We start from the raw sequence: 23,822 nt of genomic DNA on the forward strand, positions 1-23,822 counted from the left end.
GGTATATGATGATGGCAGCGGTTGTGGTCGAGATGCTCGTGATCACGGCGAAGGTCGTGGACTTGTGGTAAGTACAGCGATATCATGGTGGTAGTAGATGGTGGTGGTGATAATATCGATGGCTGTTGTTGTGGGATGACGGTGATGGTACAGATGATGACAATGATGGTGATAAGAGTAGTTGGTGACAACAATGCCTGGTTGTGGTAGAGATGATGACACACTCCCAATGCACACAGAAACAGGGACAACTCCTTCCCCAAGAAGCACTCTCGTATGTGGTTTATTATTTATTTACAAATCAAGAGAAAATTTATGTAGAATCATTCGATGCACTTAAGCGTAACAGCAACGAAAGGGGATTTAATTACAGAAAGCCAAATTATGTCGTGTCAAACACAGAGAAAACCAGCGTCATTACCATACAAGGAGGTGGCGTCACGTGTTATATACGGGACCTATAGACCTACAGCAAAGCATACGTGTATATGTAAATATTTATATATGTATACCGTCCCTAAATATCATTAAGTACCAACGAACCGTCTAAAAAAAGAGACCGGGCCTGGTGCATTGCGCAGTGTGACCCACGTGAACGCACGGGAACTGAGGGTTCATGTTCGACTCCCCCGGTCACTGTCAACTTATCATGAACTGATCGTAGGCGAGGCGGGTGCGTTCGCCGAGCGGATCATGGCTGCGCGCAACTCAATCGTTGCTCGTGTGTGGACGTACCCACAACCAGACGTCCACATATTAGCGACCCGGTTGCGCCGAGACGTGCAACCACCTGGTCGCCCAGGTGTGGACCCACCCCGCCTCATCAAAGGGAGGGACCGGAGGAAATTCGTCGCTTTCGCTGACAAAGTTGCCAAACTTGCAGTGTAGATGATTGATACATCGAGGTGCATCACTTGCTAGTGTCACTCCTGGCCCTAGGGGCCTCCAATCGAGAGCTCCTCCAGGAGGGTAATCGGCCAACTCTTCCACACGGACCAAGATGTCTTGGAAGAGACGGGGAGTACTCCCAATTAACCCCATCGCCAAAACGTTTCACCTTTGCCCCTCTGCTCCCGAAGGACCGGTGGTCGGCAGGGCAGCCTCCTGTGCACATGTCCATCAAAGCAGTGTTTTAAGTCTCGTGTTGACAGAAATGGCAGCGTCTATACACATCGCCTCTCCCTCCCGATCTAATGCGGCCAAGTACTGCCGACACCAGAGGCAAGCTAATGCCCCATGAGCGACGACTTCAGCAATATTTAATGAGCTTAAATCCGATGTTTTTAAAAGATGTTCTTTAAAACCCCCCAAAATCCCCCATGACCGTTGTCATGAACCATGCCAGGGTGACAACTCCAGCTACAGCCCTGACCCTGACATGAAGGCTGAGTTGAGTTGTCCAGGGCAGATCTCTGGGAAAATTCAGCACAACTTCAGGTTAGATCAATAGCCACGAACCGTGACTCTAACTTGAACACATCCCAAAACCAGACTAAATCAAAGCCCTGACACAGCTAAACAAGCGGCTTAACATGCTCAGAACCAAGGCTGTTTTACTGTGACCGGTTGCATAAAAGTGGGGGGTTTTGTCTCTGCTTAAGATGGCAAACTGAAGTCAACTCGATCGATTTTATGCAGTAATGTCGCGTCGTGGAACGGGCCCTGGTGAAAATAATTAAATGAGCCCCGACCACCATCTCCCTGTCCAATAGCCCCCCCTCCCCTCCTTTGATACCCTTGCGCCCATGAGCCAGTGCTATTGGACCGCCTGACCGCTCGAAAACGACGTCGCTGGTTTTTATGCGAGCGAACATTGGCCCTGGGCACGATGACCAGCCCAATACGAGGCTTGGGCCCACGGCTCCAGCCCCGACCTGTTCAGCCATTGCCTTGTTCGGGGACAAAAACAACTGCGGGGTCCTGTCTCCTTCAGAACGAGGAGCCAAAGCTTTAACGAGATCCCAGGGCGCAGACACCCGTGCGAGTTTTGGTGGCATCAGCATGGGGCGTAAAGCCCGCGTGTGAAATGTACTTAGAACCAGGCAAGACCCCACCGAGACGTAATACCCATTGTCCACTAGCGCAACAAAGCCACACCAGCATGGGGCCAAAACGATCGGGTAATTTTCCACTGGTTTTTTGCCAGGCTAAGCCAGAACCAACCCGTGATAATCTGGCCCCACAACACACCTAAATCTTGTCTCGAATCCAAGCAGGACCATGCCCAGCGGTGAACCATACCGTCATCGGCACAGCTCGGTTGCTGCAGTGGAAAAACCTGGCCCCTCCTGAGCTGCGCTGGCTCGCCACGGCTCGGTTGTGCAATGGGAAAAATATTGGTAAAATGGGTAGCTCAACTTCGACGAACTTTCATTATTGTCAGTTATTGTAACGAGTACAAAGGTCTCCATCACCAACCATCGGTGGGAGGGGAAAAGGGGGGCAAACTCGGCGAGCCTGACGACTTTCGGGTGCTCCATCAACACGAGTTTCTTCCTGCACAAGTTAATTTGGGGCAGGGTGGCGATGGCCCTCTTGAGCCCCAGTGACGTCCCGAGCCCTTATGCGTTTACATACCACGCTCGTTTTTTCATTCTCACGAGACAAATGAGTTCCCGTCTCTCCCAACCACCCAAACATCTTGCAGAATTTAACCCCCCCCCACCCCCACCACTGTGGAACGTGCCGTGCACCCCCACGACACGGCCCGTTCCTCGCAGCCTGTGTCGTAATCACGCGTTAATGTAAAACGCCACCGTTCTTGTACGAATCACCACCGGGGATGAGAGGAGGGGGGGGTGCAAAGGCGCGAAGCCACTGCTATTAAATCAGGATCTGCCATGGCGAATTACTGCTGCTCTGAATAATAAAGCAGCATCAGCAACAATCAATCATCATTGTTCGCGTGACACAGCAATGGTGACAGACGTTGCGCAACCACGGAACGATAATGACCGACAGCGCTTAAACATGGGCAGCTATCGATTGGCTGCGCCACGATTCTCCAGAGCGGTCGTGTTTTGCACGATAAAAAACCACCTCGCGCATGCAAGAGGTGTGAACACCAAAAAGTAAAGAGAGTGATAATATGGGACGGTGTGAAGAGCCAGCGGTGGGAATCGGATCGGGACCAGCACCACGGTCCGGTGGCCTCGATGTGTGTGAAGGGCCACGCCTGGTGAGGTTGCGAGTGAGCCAAGGCGACTACTCGTGTTGCATCGGTAGGCGAGCATTAGTTTCTATCAAACTTAAAAAAAGAGACTCGTCACGATTCTGGGTGGTGCTTTCGGAATAGTTTTGGGGGTAATTTTGCGGTGAATGGAGCACCTCGAGCGGCTGCAGGGGTCACGTGAGCGCGCTACGTACAACCTTCGTCGCAGGAAAAAAATGATTGCTTGCAAACACGGTACGATGCGGATAACACGAGCGTAATAAATTACTTTGATCAACACATCGATGCCTTGTCGACTCGTCGCTGGGGTTGGAGCTCGAGCGTGTCTGGATGGTTGGTTAGGGCTCGTATTGGGTGACCCGTGTGCTCCGCTGCCCTACTAACCTCTACCTCTGAACAATGTAATCTTCCGGAATTTATAAAGGACTAACTCTCAATGTCACACAGAGCAATTCACATCAACATGAAGCACAGACAGAAACGCAACGCAACACGACCATCTTATTTCAAAGTACGACCTTTTCATTTCGTGTTTTCCACTCCACTGTCAGGTGTTTGAAGCGCCATACCATGGACACGACCGCCTGGGCTCGCGTGCGCCGTTCCGAGTGTGGCGCACACACACAACGGTGTGGACTCAAACCGATGTCCCCCCCACCACCACTCTTTAGTGTGACATCAGCTCCGGCGTTTAACGATAGCCAAAAGGACCCGAGGAGGGGAACACACAATCGCGCCTCCCTGTAGATTGCATTTTATACAAATATGCGCTAAATATAATTCCTGGTTTAATTCATAAAGTCGCAGAGAAACACAAAACAGGCACAGGTCTAATCACCTTCAGGGCACGTGTCATATATATGCACGGTCTGTTCCAACTCAAAACATGTGGGGTCATGGGAAATTACGAAGGAATCGTTATGAATATAATCGTCATTATCGTTCTACTATAGACCTCTTCCTTAAAAGATAACAATGTACAGCGGAACACGCCTCAAGTTTTGTACAGTGGTACACGGGTGCAAATCTTAAGACACTGTAACCCGGGAACAGAAAGACAAAGGGGGGGGGGGGGGGGGGGGATCAGGAGAGGGGGTAACAGGGCGACCAAAGCTATCCAATTATCCAATAAAGAGCAGCACGCTTGCGAACGAGGCCGTCAAAAAGTCTAAAGAATCGAAACCAGATGATAAAGATTGGTCGATATATATTAATTTTATTTCCGTATTGTAATTTAATTTACCAACCTTCTCCACCTATAAATTCCACCTCAACTTGCAAGTTAAGCCTGTGAAGGCCGGCTCTTGAACAATAGATCCCTGGCGTTTGCACGGTGGGCGCGGTGCATGAGCTGGGGACACCAAAACTGAATAGCGAGGGTCACATTGACAAGGGGAGGTCTGGCACAGTATGGGGTGGTGGGCTTATAGGTGGGGCTCGTACTCGCTGCCGATTGGCCAGTTCGTTACAATTATGGGTAGAGAGAGATGACGAGTGGCTGGTTGACGAGAGCTGGCTATTGCTTGGCAAATGTTCTATAAATGTTGCTTTGCCCTTCTGCACAATTGTAACATTTCAGCTTTTGGCCGCATTTCATTTCTGGTCTCGACAGTGTGGATCTCAGAACTTTTTGACCGCCGGTCGTGCGTGTGTGCAATTTTTTTTTACTTGACAACAGTACACAGGAAGCAAAAGGTGTGACTTTTATGCTGTAAACGCGATGTTGCCATGCGAAGCCTTCTTTGAACAACAGAGCCTCATGCGGAGTTTACATTATAGATCTATCGAGACTCGCAAAACTTCACAAAAACCAGGCCGATTGAAGTGCTCACAAGGCAGTGCCATTAGACGAGGGGACTGCCAATCAATCTTCACAAAATAGTGGATTGCTCGAACTAGACTCAATTACAAGGAGTGGTGGAGGTGGTGGGGAGCAAGAAGTCACCCAGCGCTCGGGAACTCGAGAGATGCCCACGGCAACGCGCCGTGGGCGGAAGTGAACCGCGCCGTAGTGTTTTGAGTAAATTTTACATCGGCGGCGGCGGCGGTCGGGGATGGCGCAACGTCAAACCCGTAACGGCCGGCCCCACACGGCGACGGACAAGACAGGCCCCGGTATACGCAGGGCATCGCTCCAGCGGTGGTGCTGCCGCCGCAGACACGGACTTCACCCTCCTCCCTCTGCACAATGCCTCTCGCAGATTCGTAATGCATTTTCTTTTTTTTTAAAAGCAGAGCACGGTGAGAGAGAGAAAAAACAAAATACACACAACACCAAAAAAATTTAAACAAAAAAATAAAAACAAAAATACAAATCATCAAGACCACCTCCAGTGCAACAACGGAAAAATAACGGTACTATTATTTTGGACTCATTTAAAACGTGTCGCGCCGCGCCAAGCATATTGCAAGCAGTTAACGCTCTTTAGTACAGCTAGCGTACAACATACGTGTGTGGTCTACCCCCCCCAGTGGCCGAGCCACTCGCTTCAAAGGTGCTAACCAACAAACACTCTTCCACCTCGCAGCCACACGCCAAAGGGGTACCCACCCCAGAAAGCAAACACTCAGTCGCCACAGTAACTTTCACCCGGGGCGGTAATGTACATGCGCAGCACACAGCAGCGATGACTCCCCCCCAACCCCCACTGGCTCGGTCACCTCGCAGAACCGGCAACTGCCGCCCGTACCCGCACAAGGTCTGACGCTGGCAACGCTCGTGCGGTAGCGACGGCGTGTTGGCAGACGAGCGCTGGTGCAAGACACCACGAGCGGAGGAGAGGGAGTACACGGCTGGCGAGTCGGTCAGATGGGACGGACGGCAGTGCCGTGCCGCGGATAAAAGGACGAAAATAAAAGTCGGCCGCTTGTCGTCAATCCCGATACGCGTGTGCACGCGAACACGCAACAGCGGGAGTTGGTCTACCACGGAAATGGAACGAGGAGGGGGAAATTAAAGCTCCCCGACAAGCAACAACCAGCCGTGGTCCCTTCAGCCCTCGCACACAGGAAGAAGACGGAGCTGCTGTTTGAGTCAGGGGCACAACGGGGAGAAGTGAGGCAGGGAGGAGGAAGGAAGAGCGGGTGACCAGAGCGCGGTAGGTGACGCGCACAAGGCACGTCCCTCCGTGGCCTTGAAGCAGGGCTGGTAGGACATAGCCTACCGGGTGACGTATGAAATGATGAAGTGAAGCACAGAGGAGACAGTGGGGAATGAGATGAAGACCGGAGGTGGGTGGGGAGGCCAGAGATGCCGAGGTGATATGGAATGCACGTTGAAGCCTGGCAGGTGGAGGGGGGGCATGGCGGAGGTGGCGTGTGAGCAGCTAGCGTTGGTCCCGGGCGGCTGGGTGGGCCCGGGTTGATCTGGGGGAGTGGGGGGGGCGTGGCAGGACGAGTGGGAGTCAGGGGCCAGGGCGAGTGGGAGTCAGGGGCCAGGGCGAGTGGGAGTCAGGGACCAGGGCGAGTGCGAGGAGGGGCGGGGAGCTCCGGCCTAGCAGGAGCAGCTGTCCTTAGCAGGCTGAGCGTCGCTGGCGAGGCGGCCGGGCTGTGGTGTGGCCGGCTTGTGCTGCACGCCTGACTCGGCCGCGTTCAGGTCCAGGCTTCCGTCCTGGATGTTCTGGTAGATCTTCTTTGCCGTCTCTAAGAAGGCCTCCTCAACGTTGTCGCCCCTGGGACAGGCGGTGGTGGGGTGCGTGGGAGGGGGGGGGTGCAAAGACAGCGTGAAAACGTTAACACTCTACAATCTATCAAACAGCGAAGGCAAATGGTGCATACTTCTAAACGTGTGATTTTCCTCGGATATATTTACTATAAGTACAGAAGCCCAGGGGGTCGCCGTGCATTTGCATAACTGCACAAAGTCCTTTCCAGCACTGGTTTGCTTCTGAAAGTGTTGGGTGACACTATTTGGCCGGTTCTCTGCAGGGTCCCTAAGAGCAATCAGGTCATCTTTACGCGAGTTATCGTGACGACAAGTTACAGACAGAGCTCACGCGTTAACACCGTTAACCTCGTGTCAAAGCGTTAAAAACGATGTAACTCAAGCAACAAATAGCTGTCTATTTCATAGATATGCACAAGTTTAGTTGATTATGAAAAAACGTAACATTCACTTTTAGAGGTGTTGTCAATACATACGACTAGTAAGACCACTCCACTCTGCCGTCCATTCTGAGGAACATAAATGTCCGATACAGTGCAGGCAGTGGTGCACGCTCGACGCATTCATCGATTACGCTTCCTCTCTGCTGCGACGGAGGTGTATTGCTCCAAACACCGTCTAATACTACGTTTTCCTCTTTCAGGCAGTGCCATCTCATTTGTAAAAGACCGTCCTGTCTCAATAATATTAATACACAGCCAATCGGCCGCCTTCCCATTCCTGTCCTTCCACAATTTTTTTTTACACATCCCATCAGACAAACTTCTGGGACTGCACAATCTCAGAAGACATCACAGCGACGATACACTCTGCTGCTGCTGCTCCTCCCGACGTGGTTGTTGCTCTGCTTCCACATCAGCCGTAGGACAAGACTACCGCAGTGTGCAGTGACAAACAGATCCTGGCTGTTATTCTCAAGCATTAGTCTCTCCAATACAAAGCTGGAAACTTGGGAGACGCAGCATAAAAACGTATGTGTGAAAGTGTTGTTTCTTTGAGGTGCATCTTCCTTTAAGCCGCTTGAACGCAACACACTAGTGTCGTCATGCGTGCTACATAAAGCTTCTGACGCAAATGTAAAATTGTGACATTCCGAGCCCAAGGAACCATCACAAATACCACTGCAGAAAAACTAAAGGAATCTGCGATGTTCGGGTCGTCTCCTCATCTCCCCCGATGGTCGCAATCTATTACAAAAAACTGAATATCGTGGCCTTAAAAATAAAAAAATAGAAAATTGGAGACGTTTCGGGCAATGCCCTTCCTCATAGCATAGACAGAGAGACAGTGGAGAAGAGTTGGAGACTGCACTTGACACCACGGGGGTCTGATTTGAGTGTCTTTTTACAACTTGCTGTCCAATTTTACTGAGGAATCAGCCGTGTTAGGTAAACAAATGTGTATTTCAAGAGGAGGTATTACACTGTATATGAACCTACAAAGGAGAGGGTTTGTCGCTCGATCAACAACTATGTTTGGAGTGAACGGCGAGTCCTGCCGGCTGAAAAATATCATTCAGTTTGAATGAGGTGGCCTTCTCTCCTTTGTCTGGTCTCATTGCCAGCAGAACTCAAGTAAAGGTCGCATACCGACATGCCACTGGGGCTAAGGTCCCCACTGTTGAGGTGACGAGCCAACGGGTGGAACTAGAAAGAGCTTGGTCAATTAATTAAAAAAATATTGTAAACAATGAAGAACAGTTTTTTTACTTGGCCAATAGGGGCATGCCGACACTTACAAAACGAGCTTAGGTGTGTGCTTGCGTGAGCGTTTACAGGGATTTAATTCGGCGCTGTGTGACATTTTTGAAAGGCGTTTTGTAAAACTATTTGATAATCATTGTGCCTTGAGTAAAATAATCACCTTCCAGGAGCACAACCACACTGCTCAAAATACCAACCTTACTCGAAAATACCATACGTAACAGAAGCTGTCACTTTAAATTGTTGTGTTAAAAGGTAGTGTTTCAAATTATGATGTAAAAAAAATGAATGTGCAGCTCTGCATTTTTTTTGTTCATGCCACTGCTGCTTTAAGGGCCTCCTCACGACAGGAAGCTCGAGATGGCCTTTCCAATCAGGGTACTTTGGCCTACCCTTCCACGTTCAACAGATGTATTTGAAGAGGTGGAAGTACCCATTATTTTCCCAACCACAAAACAATTGCAGATGCCCTAGGTTGACGTCTCGGGCAGTGACCATCGTCCCCTGATTGAGGAATGGACAGTCTGACAAATGTACACATTTGCGTCAACTGCGGTGCACCCATTTATACTGCTGGCGGAGGCATAAAAAAAAACTTGTTTCAACTGCTGCGGGGCAGGAGATTGAATTGGTGACCTATGAAATGCATATCATTCTTTTCAAGTAATGGAATGAAAAATTATAAACAGCTTTTATCATGTCGATAAATATCTCGGTCATGTCACAGGCTGTCCTTTGAAAATGCCTTTCAACCAAATTACATTCCAATTGTGCTATCCCACATGTCGGGAGATGCAGAACCTTTTAATTTGGAATTCTGGCTGCAAGCAGCACATAGTCTGCTTTAATCTCAGGTGACCAAAACACACGTATTCGAATCCAGATCCTCAGCATTGGGAAATACGGTGAGTGTGTGTAGCTACAACAGTCGTTAGGTTTATTAGGTTGGGTATTCATTGAAATGAACCGGAGTATTCTAGCTCGCTTCATACTCATTCGCAAACAACCCCAAGTGAGGGCATCACTTACGTCTTGGCGCTGGCTTCCAGGAACAGCAGGCCTGCGAGGACCACACGGAGACAGCACACAGAGACACTATTAACCAATACTACATTGCATACAAGGATGTCACTATACAGGAGTTGTTCAATGTGTTAGTTCATTATATAACGTTGATGATTAGTCTTGGAATCTACTTTAGATTCTGAGTTTGTAAATGCTACTGTGTGCAGTGCTCTGTTCCAATGTGCTTCTGAATCCCGTTGGCCCTCTGGGCCGTGTTTAATTCTTGTACGAGGTGCAACATCAATACATGATTATAATGAGTTTATAGTATTACACAGTTGTGTCCAAATTCCAATTCAACAGGGAACAGGTAGTTCTGATGAGGAGTTTGCTTTCAAGCATTAAACAGCTATGCACTTTGCCTCTCCCCCAAAACAAATAACGTCAGAGTCAGGGACCCAGGAAATATTTCCGCACTCATAACACCACACACGGTGTACCTCTCACGATGGCTGCGGCTACTAGTCATGTGCCACCTACTGCAGGCTTCACACGACCCTGTCAATATTCAGTGACAACTTACGCACTGCGGCCAGTTGCGGAAAACACCGAGTGAAGAATCTCCCTTAGCCGACACCAATATATACAAGAGCTAAGTGCATCCATCGCACGCAAGTTGTTTTATGCAAACAACCCCCGGCCTAACGGAATGAGATAGATGGCCGAGCAAACGATAGGCGGTGTGTCGATTGCAAGTGTCCGATCGTGGCGAATCGCTTGTGGCCGAGCGGCCCTTCCCCACCATTCTCCTCCGCAAACTGCTTCGCCTCCTCGTACGTGACGTCCCTCTGCGCCTCCAGGTCTGCCTTGTTGCCGATGAGGAAGATCACCTGGGCGGGCAGAGAAGCCAGATCCACACCGTTGTGGGGTTCATGCACTGCTGAGATATCTGAATGGAGTTGAGGGTTGAGTGTGGTGTATGCTTTATCATTTCGGGGCTGGCGAGGGGAGAGAGAGGTGTGTGTGTGAGATGTACGCTGTATAGTTTTGGGGTTGGTGAGCGAGTAGTGGTGTGCGCTGTATAGGTTTGTGGCTGGCAAGTGAGTAGTGGTGGTGAGTGTGCCATATGCTGTACCGTGTTCGGGTTGGTGAGGTTCCGAGCGTCCGTGAGCCAGCTGCTGAGGTGGTTGTAGGTGCTCCTCCTGCAACGACGGCGCTCATCAACAACCAAAAGCTACCGGCACACTCGTAATGGCACAGCGGCAAGCTGGATACGCAACCATCACTATTTTTTGACAGCAGATACAGATCATTATTGTTAGCCGATAAAAAAGAACAATCATACGATTTTAATGGTGACGGTGGTCACCTTTTGTGGCGACAACGGTGATAGTGATGACAATGATGTCAATAACGATGAGCAACGCAGTGGTGTTGATGATGAAAGCAGTGGTGGCAATGTTGGTAAAGATGGACATGATGGCAGCAATGGTCTAGTGACAGTTGCGATGGTGGTTAAGGCGATAATGGTGTTGATGGTGGCATGTTGTTGATGGCAAGGATTATGGTGGCGGTGGTAGCTGCGGTGACACTGACTGTGACGATGGCTGCAATTCCAGTGAGTGGCGATGATGACAATTATTGTCTCCCACTTTGCTCATGAGCAAAGAGAATTGTTTCAGTACCAACTTTGGGTGCCAAATACCACCAAATATCTGCCATGAGCAGTATCCATCATGTGAATACACTGTATTATAGACACTCGTCATATTTATTCTAATATTCTGCAGCTGTTTCATATCACATTCGTTTCTTTTTTCCCCCCAAAAACATTCTCTATCGAACATACGATAATAAACCTTCTTTAACTACCATTTTCTCATAAAGAGTTGCCACAATGACTTTGCCACCAAACACATTTGTGACTTAGAAGCAAACCGCTCCAATCAAATCCGATAAAGGCATCTTTGGGGGCACCGTCTCAAACGCCTCGTACCTGGTGATGTCGTAGACCATGAGGGCGCCGGCGGCGCCGCGGTAGTAGCTGCGCGTGACGGCGCGGAACCGCTCCTGGCCGGCCGTGTCCCAGATCTGCAGCTTCACCTTCTGCCCGGACACCTCGATGATCCGCGTGCCGAACTCCACGCCGATCGTGTGGGGACAGTCCGCCATGACTGCACGCGAGAGCGCCGCACGGGAGGGTAAACGTTCACACGTGCGCATGTAGCGAGCATACTTATGCAAGCGCGCACGTAAGAGTGCGCGTGTACACACGTGTACGTAAGCAGACAAAATGCAAATAGCCCCCGGATCGCCTATACAGGCAGTTGGGGGCAAGTGCTGTTCACAAGCAACTATGAAGGCCAACACGGCGCACGTGGGGGGTTTGTGGCCGGCACCACGTCCAGCTGCCTTTGCCTCACGAGTGGTGATAAATACACACCACACGAGGTACTCACTTAAGGCTGAGCTGACCAAGGAGAGGCCCAGAATCGGTTTAGATATTTGTCACTCATGTTGGCCAACCAAGAATCGAACGCGGGACGCAGGTTCATACCACAGTGCGCTAACCACTGCACACAGATTACGAACACACGTAAGCACACATGTGGATGTATTCCTTTTTAGCATCTTCATCCAGGGATTTTTACAGCTGGTTGTATTAAAATAGGTTTTCAAAACGATGTTTCGTTACTTATTTTAGTCTTAAGCAAAGCTATGTCGAGCGTCTTTAGTTGTGGTAGCATGTAAACTATTTAAAAAAACTTTTTTATTTCACCAGGTAAGGCCCACTGAGCTACGTAGCTCTTTTTCAAAAGCGAGCTGGTCACAAATGATAGCTCAACCAAGTGGCTTATAGTATGGAAATTTTAAGCAAATACTCTAAACACATGTTTCTAAATGTGGAGGGAAAAACCGGAGGACCCGGAGAAAATCCACGCGACCACGGGGAGAACATGCAAACTCCAAATATATAGGCCTCAAGTGTCGAGATTGAACCCACGACCTCCTGCATACCAGATGAGGTAGCTAACATCAAGCCACCTCGGCGCCCTTATAGATGCTTATACAAGTTACATTTGTCTTGTACAAGTAGAAACTAACACATCCAATCACACATGTACACAAGCACACGAGAATACCAGGCTCGGGCTGACAGATGTCAAGCAGATGGCAGTACAGCAGTGGATTCCCGAACCTATGTGCGTATTGCTACGCGTGTGCTACGCGTGTGCTACGCGTGTGCTACGCGTGCTACGCGTGTGCTACGCGTGTGCTACGCGTGTGCTACCATCGTGTGCGTGCGAGTTTCCCCCGGGTGCTCCGCCTACATGAAACTCATTGATGGAATGGGCCAAACAGCATAACGCGGGGTGCTTCTGAAAAATAGTCTGGAGACTCACGTTGTTATCAAACTGTTCTTATCTTGTCAACGGCCAGTCAGGGGAGTTTTGTGGAAGGTCGGACAAGTCAGGGGGCTTCAAGGTAGAGTGAGTGGCTCACAGTCGGTAGGTTGCGAGTTCAAATCCTGGTTGGGGGTTGTCGCAGCCCCTCATCCCGAGGGAGTTGATAAAATAAGTAGCAGTTTGTGGGGAGGTCAACAATTGCTTTGCTAGGGATAGACTCTCTTCTGCCACAGGAATGTGGAATTTACACCACTGGGTCTGGGGCTGCGAACAATAAATTAGCACCAACGCAATGCTCATTCGAGCTGGAAATCACTTTTAACATTGACAGAAGGCACCATTCATTTTCCTTTTACCCACACAAGGTTCATGACACATTCTGACTCCCCTTGCTATAGAGATGTCAGTTACATGCCAACATGAAATGTTAGTAGCCCTGAAGAGATGGGAATAAACTCCAAGGTATGTGTTTACATGTGCTCATTCGTGATCCCATCGCTAAGCCCAGAACTCACATTTCTTCTCTGTGAACTGATGGAGCAAGCAGGACTTCCCCACTCCCATGTCACCTGGAACGTGCGGGAGGAGGGGGGTACGGGGGACAAGGGCACACGCGGTTCAATGCATGAAGCATGAATTGCAAGGATAAATTACATTCAACAAATCGTTACAGCCCAATATTTATACGACACCTTTCACTGAAGACTCGCACCCCAGATAATCTTACAGTGTGCGATGCACACACTCTATGACATCACTGCCAGCGCTGTCGACTGCTAATCATGCAAATTAACCCAGGGTGATGCAATGTCAGCAACGACGCACACTGGCAAAGCCTGCCCTACAAAAATGCCTGGAGCAGCACTAAAGGCGACGGCATATTTGCGGATTTATGCAAGGCGACTGCGTGGTGCACAGATCGGTTTAAATCAAGAGTAGATTTGGTATTTGTGCCATTCTTATTGTGCAAGGCCATCACAAAGGCACTGTTTCCCAGTCTGCAGTAGTTTTGCAGTACGGGACGATGTTGCTTTGTGCAATCCCAATTCATTAATCTGCGGATACATTTTTCAAAGGAGGCTAACTCAGACCGTGATACCAGCACACGTGGCCCCGCTCTTTCATATAACGTTGCAGGATCTTTGAATCGCCATTGTGAAGCAAATGGCACGGAGGCACTTGCTGGTTATTCCACCCGCAGCGTTAACCAGGGCGGCGGTGGGACTCGCATCGCGAATCTCTGCAACGAGCGGCGAAGGCGCTACCGAAAGTGTGTCCGTGATTGTTGTAATTTACACGAGCGACAAACACGACCGGCCTCGTCTCCCCTCCGCCTTCCCACTTCCCCTGAAATAATAACAGCAGAAATAACTCAATCGTGTCGTGATGAGTCACCGCAATTTTTCCGCGTGTTATAAATACACCAAGTTGCGGCGTGACGCCAGAGGCTGGCTCCTGCTCCCCCTACCAGGGGGCAGAGGGCTTTAAACCCGATTTAATGTGCGACTTGCGCCCAACAAAAACAACTGCATTTTCTTGCTTTTGAATGAGCGTGACATCACAATAATCACGTGCACTTTACGTCGTAAAAACAAGCGTCGGTAACGGCATGGCGCAAGATGGGAAGCAAGTCCAATCAACCAGAGCCTCGCTTTGACAAAATCACTGTCGAGTTTTCAGGAATATGCAAGGATTAACTTGACACAGCTCTGTCTGGGTAGGCAACCCAGAAAATATTTCCACACCCAGGCACGCAATATTCAGTATACCTCCTCTCACTATGGCCATGGCTTACTGGTCACACGCCACCTACTCAAGTCTACCAGCAACCAGGAAAATGTTCCGTGCGACATTCATCCGTAGTTACTTGCAAAACTTAAGGGCCATATCCTTAGTGACGGCTCATCTCTGGCTTGGCCGGCGAGTACATTTCAAAGATATACAAGTGAGCGGTCCAGCCATGGCTTGGCTCAGGCTCAACTCATGAAAATCCTAAGCATGCATGGGACCAGCTCAGAACCGGCTCAAGTTTAATCTGGCTTTAAGCCAGCTCAATTCAGCTACAGCCAAACTTGAACGAAGCACGGCCCAAAGTGTTTATAAACCAGGTAAAACCATAACTACGTTATGAGGTGGTGTTTTCAGCATTTCCAGCATCTTCGGCTTCCCTGCCATGTGTGCTCTCCCGCCCTCCCACCTCCCTGCGCCCCGCACTACGCAACTCCCCCCCCCTCCTTATCTCCTCCCCCCCCTCTTATTTATATCGCGTCTTGTTTCACTGCAGCTCTCTTACCCATTCCAGCAGTTGCTTCTGGCTGTGGTGGTCCCACCTGATGACGAGCGCTTGTGTTGCGCCAGAAACGTCGTGATTGAATTTATTTCATTTTTATATATTTTTTTACTTTTATTATTTTTTACCGAAAGAACCAAAGAGAAGGGAAACGAAAGTGATGAAAACGAGTCACTTTTGAACCCCACCGTTTAAATATCGCCACCTGTTTGCACAGCAAGAGGCAGTCACTCACGGTTTACTCACCTAGAGAAACGCGTGCACCTCAGCGGCAAAAGTTAATCATCACACAGAGGCGGGGGGGGGGGGGACCTACTGTGCGATAAACGCTGGCGCCATAAGGCCAGAGCCGGCGGCAGCCCGCACAGCACTCACCGATGATGATGTACTTGAAGATGTACGAGTAGTTGTAAGGAGCGGCGGCCATGACTGCTCCTGGCTTGCACGGGGCGCTTGCAACCCTGAAGCAGAGCAAGTTCACAAGCACACAAAGTTCAGCCCGACATGCAGCGTGAACAGCGGGAACAACAGTGTGGTCCAGGCAGTTGATAAAAGATTTGCATTTTTTTAAAGCAATTACAATTTGAATTAAATGTCAGGGAGCCTTATATCTCATCTCAATCATTTCAAAGCTCAGTTGTTATTCTTTTGTAGCCAGGAGACCCAATGATGACAGCGGTCCCTGTGCGGCACAAGGTGACGCAGCACCGGCCTGCAAGTCTGCATTAGTTTGTCAGTAGGGGGCAATGTTGCTATTGGTTATTATAATTATAAGTAATTTGCGAGTAGCATAGTAGGTATGGCCTTTGGTGCAGGGAATTAAATGGGGCCCCACTCTTTTCGTAGCCGGCGCTTGTGTCCCTCCAGCCCATGGATTCTCAAGTGAAGATGCACTGCTCGCATGCTCAATAGCTCCGCCACTGGCAAGGGCTGGTTGATTACAGAGTTGTCAACCTCCCAAACCTGCTGTGCTGCGAGGCTACCAGGAGGTGGCAGTATCAAATGTGAGAATTGTACATACAGTGAACTCGGTTTACGCTGCCATCGATTCACGATATTTCGATTAACGATCCGCCCTCCCATAGGGGTCCCATTGTCTCTATTAACAATCTTGATTTGAAGCTTTCGTGACTGCAGGAATCCATACTCTTTGGTTCTTTCGGTAAAGTCACGTAGGTAGAAATTAAACATAAATCGCGACGTTTCGGGCGCAACACAAGCGTCCGTCATCAGGTGGAAAAGCAGTCTGCTGCTGATCGCGATTATTTTTATTTTATACCTACGTGACTTTACCGAAATAACCAAAGAGTATCTATTAACGATGTTTACAATTTCACGAGGCTGCCAATTTCTGCCAATCGGAGCACTCCTAAGAGGACTCAGCAGACCTCAGCCAACCAAAGAGGCCCTTTTGAGCGTTTGGAGAGCAACTGGCTGCTCGCTTTCAATGTTTGATGTTCGTTGCTTATGGAAACAGCTCTTGAATACTTCGTGTTTTTTTTACTTAAAAGCTAAATAAGATCGCTAAAAATGGCCCCTAAACTGAAGGTGAAGAAAGACGAGAGAGTGAGAAAAATAATTATTGTGCAAATTAAGCAAGAAATTAATCCATCCATCTTCTTACCCGAAGGCAATAATTTTTATATAATGCTGTATTTATTCATTATGTATCCATGTTTATAATAATATTCATGATTTCATGTTCTTGTTACGTTTATTCAATAAAATTGCGTGCTTAAATATTATAAAATATGTTTTAGGGTGAAAAAGGTCAACTTCCAATCGACTTGGAACAAATGAAGCCTTTAACGTGCATTTCCTATATTCCATTAACAATAATTTCAATTATCGATGGTTTTTGTGGAACCATTCAATATCGCTAACCGCAGGACCACTGTACTCTATATACTTTATTTATATTTAATTATGAAGTGACTTGCTCACCTTTTCTCTATTTTGCACTCGTTTTTGTATCGTTTACTATTGTAACTTTCTGACCCGCCCCTACTGGACATTTGTGAAAAAGGCCTTTATATCTCATCGGATTCCGATTTCACCATCTTTCCATGTACATAAGCACGTGCCAATTGAATCGCTCCCTCTTTCCAATGGACATCCTCTCGGGCATGTTCCTTCCTTTGGCTATCGCCGTCATTCATCTCCACCACCGGACAACATCCCTCCGAGCAAAACGTCCTTGGCCACGCTTGTGTGTGCGCTCTATTTCACGCGCACATAATCCTTGCTTGTCCGTACTTTTCAGCCTGACAAAGCAGTTTGCGAAAAATATACATTTGTTCTATGGCCAAATCATACGGTATTTGTCTGATCACTCAGAAGCTAAGCAGATTTGGGCCTACATGGTGCTTGGGGCAAGCGACCACAAAGCTAAAAAAACAAGTGTAATAGGCATTGTGGGCAGTAGGGGGCAGTGCAGCAAAATCCACTGCTGTTTTGTAACCGCCCCAAACCCGCGGCATTTACCAACCCACACTGCCCAACGTGAAGCAGTTACGGTCAGGTAACTCTCTCACTGTCTGCATGGCATGAGGCTCTCATCCAGCAGTGAACTGATAAATGGGCTGTACACTGCTGGATGATTTCAACGACATGCTGCAACTTGGAATGAAATTTTAATTCACAAACGTCCGAAACTAAATATTTTTCTTATGAATTAAGCTTCAAGCGCACGCCGTACAAGCCTGAAAAACAGGCAAGGTGTGTAGCTACGGGCGCTGTTTGTTTTTTTGGGTCATGTCTTGCGGTAACAGCTGTTCACCTCGCCGTGTTTTGGCGAGGCGAGGAATTGCGGAGTGAGAGTGCACCATGACAGCAGTGACACTCATAACACGAGTGGGCGGCTACAGCGGAGAGGGGGCTCCCGACACCGACCCGGATTTTGGCGACCGCACACTCGCATACTACGCCTCCACGGTTGGGTAAAGCAGCGGTGTGGAGCTTTAAATTAAGCGCCCACAAAGTAAACAAGGGAGACCGTATTGGCGGTGTTGTAAAGCACATACACAAAACATTCACTTCTAGCACTGCCTTTAGCACAACAACACAAAAGCCAGGTTACATTTCCCCTACTTTTAAAACTACCTATTACAGGGCCAAAAATGTGCTATGTGCCAGACATTTGGAAACAAAAATTGCCATAATTTCCAATACCAACAATGAGACAAATCGCCCAAGTGACATGTGTCGGCTATGTTAAGATGTGAATTGGGTCTTAAAATAAACGTTCTGTTACACTGTAGCATAAATGGCAGGATGCGTGTGTGTGTACATTTTCTTTAGCGACGCTTTAAGTTACCTGGGAAAAAACTAAATTATTTAACAATGGATAAGGATTTCACATCCACAGGAAACAAGGCCTGGGCAACATTACAGATCAGCTGCACATTGTGGAAAATGGGTGTTACAACTTGCACACTCAGGCATTTGTGGTGTTTATCGCCTTTGGCGAAATGTAGTCGTATTAACCACGTACGCGAGGATATTCAATCACTACACATCAAGGAAGAATGCACGAGGAAGCTATGTTCAATGAAAATTGATACAATTGGCACCATTTCAAAGGGTGCAGTGCTCACAACTTTATTTACAGCCCTTTAATTATCCACTGCTGGATGAAGGCAGCCTCATGTCACGTCGGTCACAGGGGTAGTCTGACCATACTTCACCAGGCAGGTCAGTGCGGGTTGGTGAATGCGAGGACCCAGGCCTGGTTCAGATATCACTCGCCATTAATTTAAGGCCGAGTCGACCTAGGAGATGCCCAGGACCGGTTCAAATATTCATCATTGGTATCGGCCACGAGGGAAAATCGAACTCGGGTCGCTGGGTTTGTAGCAGTGCGCTTGTGAAAGGAACACACATCCATGCACGACGAGGAAGAGGTGGTGGTGTCAAGTGGATGGAATTTGATGGAAACGCGGTGCCACTAGTCGACCTTTACAGATAATTTTCAATTGTGTTGCAAGAGTCACGGTGTGTCAAGTCGTTAGTGGCCACGGGGTCACGGCGATGATTGGAGTGGGACCTTTCATTCAGGCGAGCGTTTTTTCGTGCTCAGCCAACGGTTTCCACGGAGTCACCTGATCAGTCACCCGATGCGCCCGTTTATTGATACTTTTTCAAGGCAATAACTTAAAACAATCGGTTTGAGTCATTGTTGAAGGCGCCATGGCGCAGGAAGAAGAGGCAGCAGCTACTGTCAGGGCGTGTCGCTCTAAACAGAAATCTAATTACAGTGGCCGCATGACGGGCGATATGCTGTGCTCAGCCACAGAGAAGCTGTTTACACAAAAGACCATCTGGCAAAATGCAACTAGGATAGCGCACACACACGCTCGCTCAAACACACACACGTAGGGAATCACAAACTAAGCTACGGAGCAGTTATCACGTGCTTGCCACTTCTCTCACATTTTGATGAAAATGAAAACAGAACAACACCGAAAACCACTGGGTCCCACCATAAACACGCAAGTCCTCAGCCAAATTCCACTGTACAAGGGGGAAGAGTTGAAATCGCACCGGAAAGATCAATCACCGCCCGTTCTCATGTGACAACAACATGGCTGGTGTCACTTTTTTGCCAGATCACAGGGTTACCAACCCAACCAACATTTTACCTTTAACCTCCAGCTGTGTGCCAACCATTGTCAGGCAGTGCTAGAAAAAAAAACAAATGGCTGCATTGCGTGGCCATAAAAAATGGGGCTGTTCTTTAAATTTGCTAAACTCTGAGAATGACTGCTGTAATAACCCAGTATCACCACCTTCCCATGTTACACCCCCCCCCCATTCCATGGACAAGCCTTCTACCCCGAGTACGACAAGTGGCGAAACAGGTTGTTCAGGGTGCAACCTATCTTTCCTGAACCACTAGGTAACCTGATCGTAGCCCACGATATACATACGCAGACAATACGCCTCCTTCCCATGTGTCTCGCCACATTAAAAATAAGTGTATTGTCTTACACATCCCATCGGCCACAAGGCCTTCTGGGAGGAATAACCACAATACCGTTCACCTACCACCCAGGGATAGCCAACCCCAATTTATTACACCCTCAAGAGTGCTGTGTTATGCTGGCCGCTTTGCGTTGTAGGCCTGTGAGCCTGTGCTCAGCAAACGTGATGATACAATACTTCCACTAGCACCAGACCTGTAACCAGTCCTATTAAAATGTAACCAGTCGTACTCTAATGTAATCTGTACTGACCGAACCAACCAGACCCAACTAAAAGTGACTCAACTCTGTCCAGATAAAACAGAAATTGACTAAAACCAAACCGGATAAATACGGTCCACAACGAAGTAGTCTGCAAATAGTGTAACATTAAACCCATCAAAACACGACCCACTCCAACTGGGCCAGATCCGACAAAACGAACCACAACGACTCTAATCTAAGGGCACAGAAGAAACATCCATGTGACAAAAAACAAAATGAACCAAACTTGAACCGACAAAAATGCCCCAACCGAAGCGGCCCCAATAGAGCCGGGCCGGCCCAAACCGACCCAACCGGGGGGCCCTAACCGAGCCCTAACCGAGCCGGGCACGGCCAAACCGAGCCGGACCCGGCCAAACCGAACCAGACCCGGGCCCTAACCGAGCCGAGCCCTAACCGAGCCGGGCCCGGCCAAACCGAACCAGACCCGGGCCCCAACCGAGCCGAGCCCTAACCGAGCCGGGCCCGGCCAAACCGAACCAGACCCGGGCCCCAACCGAACCAGGCCCGGCCTAACGAGGCCTTACTGAGTCAGACAAAAAAACCCACCGCACAACCGAACCAAATGAGGCCTCAACCTGGTCCCAATTAAACCAGTCCCAGACCCAACCTAACCGAACTCGACCCCAACCGGATCACAATCCAGCCCGACACGAACCAAATATAAACCCATCGAACCCGACTCATCAATCCAGACGAACGCCGAACGGCACAACCTCGCGATAGAACCCCGGCCATACGAGCTGCGCGCGTCAACAAACGTGTTGTTCACCGTCGCCAAACAACAACCCAGACCCCGAGACCCACGCCAGGTGCCCCACCATCACCACCACTAGGCCCGCAGCTGCGCCCGTCAGACGCCTGAGGCCGCCTGCTCCAACACAAAAACAGGGCGGCGAAACACGACGCCCTGTAAATGTTTAAAAAAACAGAAACACCCTCAAAACGCGACGCTTAGCGTTAGCTGCCGCTACTAATACCTCGAGAAATTAAACTGAAGTCGCAATAAAAACGACAGCAACAACAGCAGCAGCGGCAGCAGCAGCTATGAGGAGGTGTGAACCAGAGCCCGAGACGGGAGGTTGGGGAGGCGCGCAGCCGCAGCGCAGTTGACCTCAGCACCGGCGCTCACCGGGCCAAAGGGACGATGAAGAGGGAGCTGACGAGGGCGACGAGGTAGTGAAGGAGCTAATTTGGGTTGACGAGCAATTAGCGAGGAGGAGGAGGGTGGTGGTGGTGGAGGAGGAGGTAGCGAAGAGGAGCAGGAGACGAAGAGGAGGAGCCGAGGCGCTGGGCCCGGGGACGCGGCTTCTTCCGGATCGGCCAAGATGGCGGAAGTGCGAGACGGGGTTTCCCGCGGCCTTGGGCAGGGGCCGCCCCCCGCCCTCCCCCCTCCCGCCCATCGTCGGCGCCCCCCGCCCCGCCCCCCCACCCCCCCCGCCCGCCAACCCCTCCGCCCCGCCCCGCCCCCCCGCCCCCAAGGCCCCGCCCCCCCGCCCCAAGGCGCCCTCTTCAATCCGCGGCGTTCCGCACCGCTCGGCCGTCGGGAACGCGCCGCGTCGTCGAGGCGAATCGCCCCTTGTCGCCCTGCCCGTCACCACTTGTCACCTGCTGTTGAGTTATTTTTAATGTGCTTCGCCGGATTAGATTCCGCACCGTCGGTGGTCGGATTGCGTAAAACTCCCGAGATGAGTTTCCCCCCGAGGATTGCTTTGCGTCACAAACTTAAGGGGCAATGGCACACAACGCCGACTTACGTAACCGTGCTATCTGTGGTGTTCTCGTATCTTTTGTTAAGATGCCCGTGTGTTTTTTTTATTGTTGGGATATTGAGATGTTTGTTCGGGTCAAAATGTGCAACGTTTTGAGATGCAATTTGCACGAACGACGCGATATGAAAAACAATTATTGTCTTCTTGTGGAGGTTTCCAGGAGATGTCAGTACAGCAAGTGGGTTCATTAGTCTACGACGTGTGGATCCCCGCATTGGTGGAGGGATTTCTCCAGGTACTCCAAATGTCCTTCCAACGAATGAAAACGCGTCTTGGATAATACATTATTAGTCATACTCGTGTGTCATTGCCCATCAAATACAAGTCTTTATCATCACACTATCCAGGCCTCTCGACTTCTCCCCTGGTTAAAACAAATGTAACTTGAACAGATCTAAAAAAAAACTACTCTCTACACAACTGCGTTTTTGTTAAAAGGTCGCTTGCAAGATTTTTTCCGGATAATTTATGCTGCTGCCCGACAGTCGGGCGAAATGTCTAGCAAGATGGATTCTTGGACTTACGACGTGGACACCAACAACACTAATTTTCGTGTTTTGAAACTCAGCATTGCAATTTGGGGAAGCCAAAATAAAAAAAATATATATACGATAATTCGGATGATTTTGGTTCCTAGCATAGACGTGATTCTACTTGCGCCAAATGTCAACACCCGTCTCCCTAGAACATAATTATAATTTACGCTGAGTTCCTGCTTTGCTTGAGCCAAGCCCTGATAAAGCCATAAGGTGAGTGGTGTGCTCTGTGTAATCACAAACCCCAGGTCAACTCAGCCTTAAATGGGCACCTAATGTGTAGTGTATGAACTAGGAATAGAGTACAAATACATAACCACCATTTGTAGTGCGGCCACCCACCCCTCGTGTGCCGTTCCGGCCTTCATAGGACCTCGATAAAAGTACTTGCCCCAAAAATCTGTTGAGGCTACACGGGGGATCTTTGTCTGGTATGTATTTTTTGTGGCCAGAGCATAATGTGCTGTGCTTTAGTCGGGGGGGCTTAGTGTCTCACTATTGTCCGGGTTGCTGGTGGAGTAGGTGATATTTGACTCGTAGCCACAGCCATAGGGATATTTACAGGATCTGGTGTGCTGGGTGTGGGAAAACAATGATGGGTCTTTGATCCGGACAGACCCGGCTGATATTAAATCCTGATCAACATTACCATGATCTCCATCACGACCACATGTCTGCCTGTGCATTGCAATAACCACTTACTAAGTGTATACTCATCACCCGAGACTGGGAGATATTTTTATTGTTTTATTTTTATACATTTTTATTAATTTTAATTTCATTTTTTACCTACGTGACTTTACCGACAGAACTAAGAGTATGAATCCTTGCAGTCACGAAAGCTTCAAATCTAGAATTCATCGTCAATGGTCTATCCCTACGAGCAAGGTTAATGTTGCCTGCTCCTGTGAACTTCACTCGCCGATTCCTCCACTCGTGTTGAGGACTCGGTCTCCCAGACTCTTGCAGCTCATCCTCACTGTGTTCAACCACCAAACACTGCAGGTCACAACGGTGAAGACAAGGA

General features: G+C 49.2%; 1 protein-coding gene across 1 annotated transcript; it reads right to left on the bottom strand.

Moving 5' to 3' along the window:
• Positions 1-267: 267 nt before the first annotated feature.
• On the bottom strand, positions 268-21,830 carry RAB14 (RAB14, member RAS oncogene family). Its single transcript, XM_078603204.1, has 8 exons — positions 21,620-21,830; positions 15,617-15,702; positions 13,467-13,520; positions 11,541-11,718; positions 10,680-10,746; positions 10,347-10,434; positions 9,569-9,599; positions 268-6,843 (listed from the first exon to the last, which is right to left on the bottom strand). The coding sequence occupies exons 2-8, from the start codon at positions 15,666-15,668 to the stop codon at positions 6,666-6,668; spliced, it is 648 nt and encodes a 215-aa protein (XP_078459330.1). The 5' UTR covers positions 15,669-15,702; positions 21,620-21,830; the 3' UTR covers positions 268-6,665.
• Between the last annotated feature and the right edge of the window lie 1,992 nt (positions 21,831-23,822).

The sequence above is a fragment of the Lampetra planeri genome, chromosome 20 (assembly GCF_965212315.1).
Source record: "Lampetra planeri chromosome 20, kcLamPlan1.2.h2, whole genome shotgun sequence".
NCBI classification, from domain to species: Eukaryota; Metazoa; Chordata; class Hyperoartia; order Petromyzontiformes; family Petromyzontidae; genus Lampetra; species Lampetra planeri.

What these genes read in the sequence shown, in the direction of transcription:
- RAB14 (XM_078603204.1), bottom strand. Translation starts at nt 15,668, where the DNA reads ATGGCCGCCGCTCCTTACAACTACTCGTACATCTTCAAGTACATCATC. An exon ending in CTTCAAGTACATCATCATCG is followed by an intron (nt 13,521 to 15,616) that starts GTGAGTGCTGTG and finishes CGCACGTTCCAG; the next exon opens with GTGACATGGGAGTGGGGAAG. An exon ending in ACCTCACCAACCCGAACACG is followed by an intron (nt 10,435 to 10,679) that starts GTACAGCATATG and finishes CTGCCCGCCCAG; the next exon opens with GTGATCTTCCTCATCGGCAA.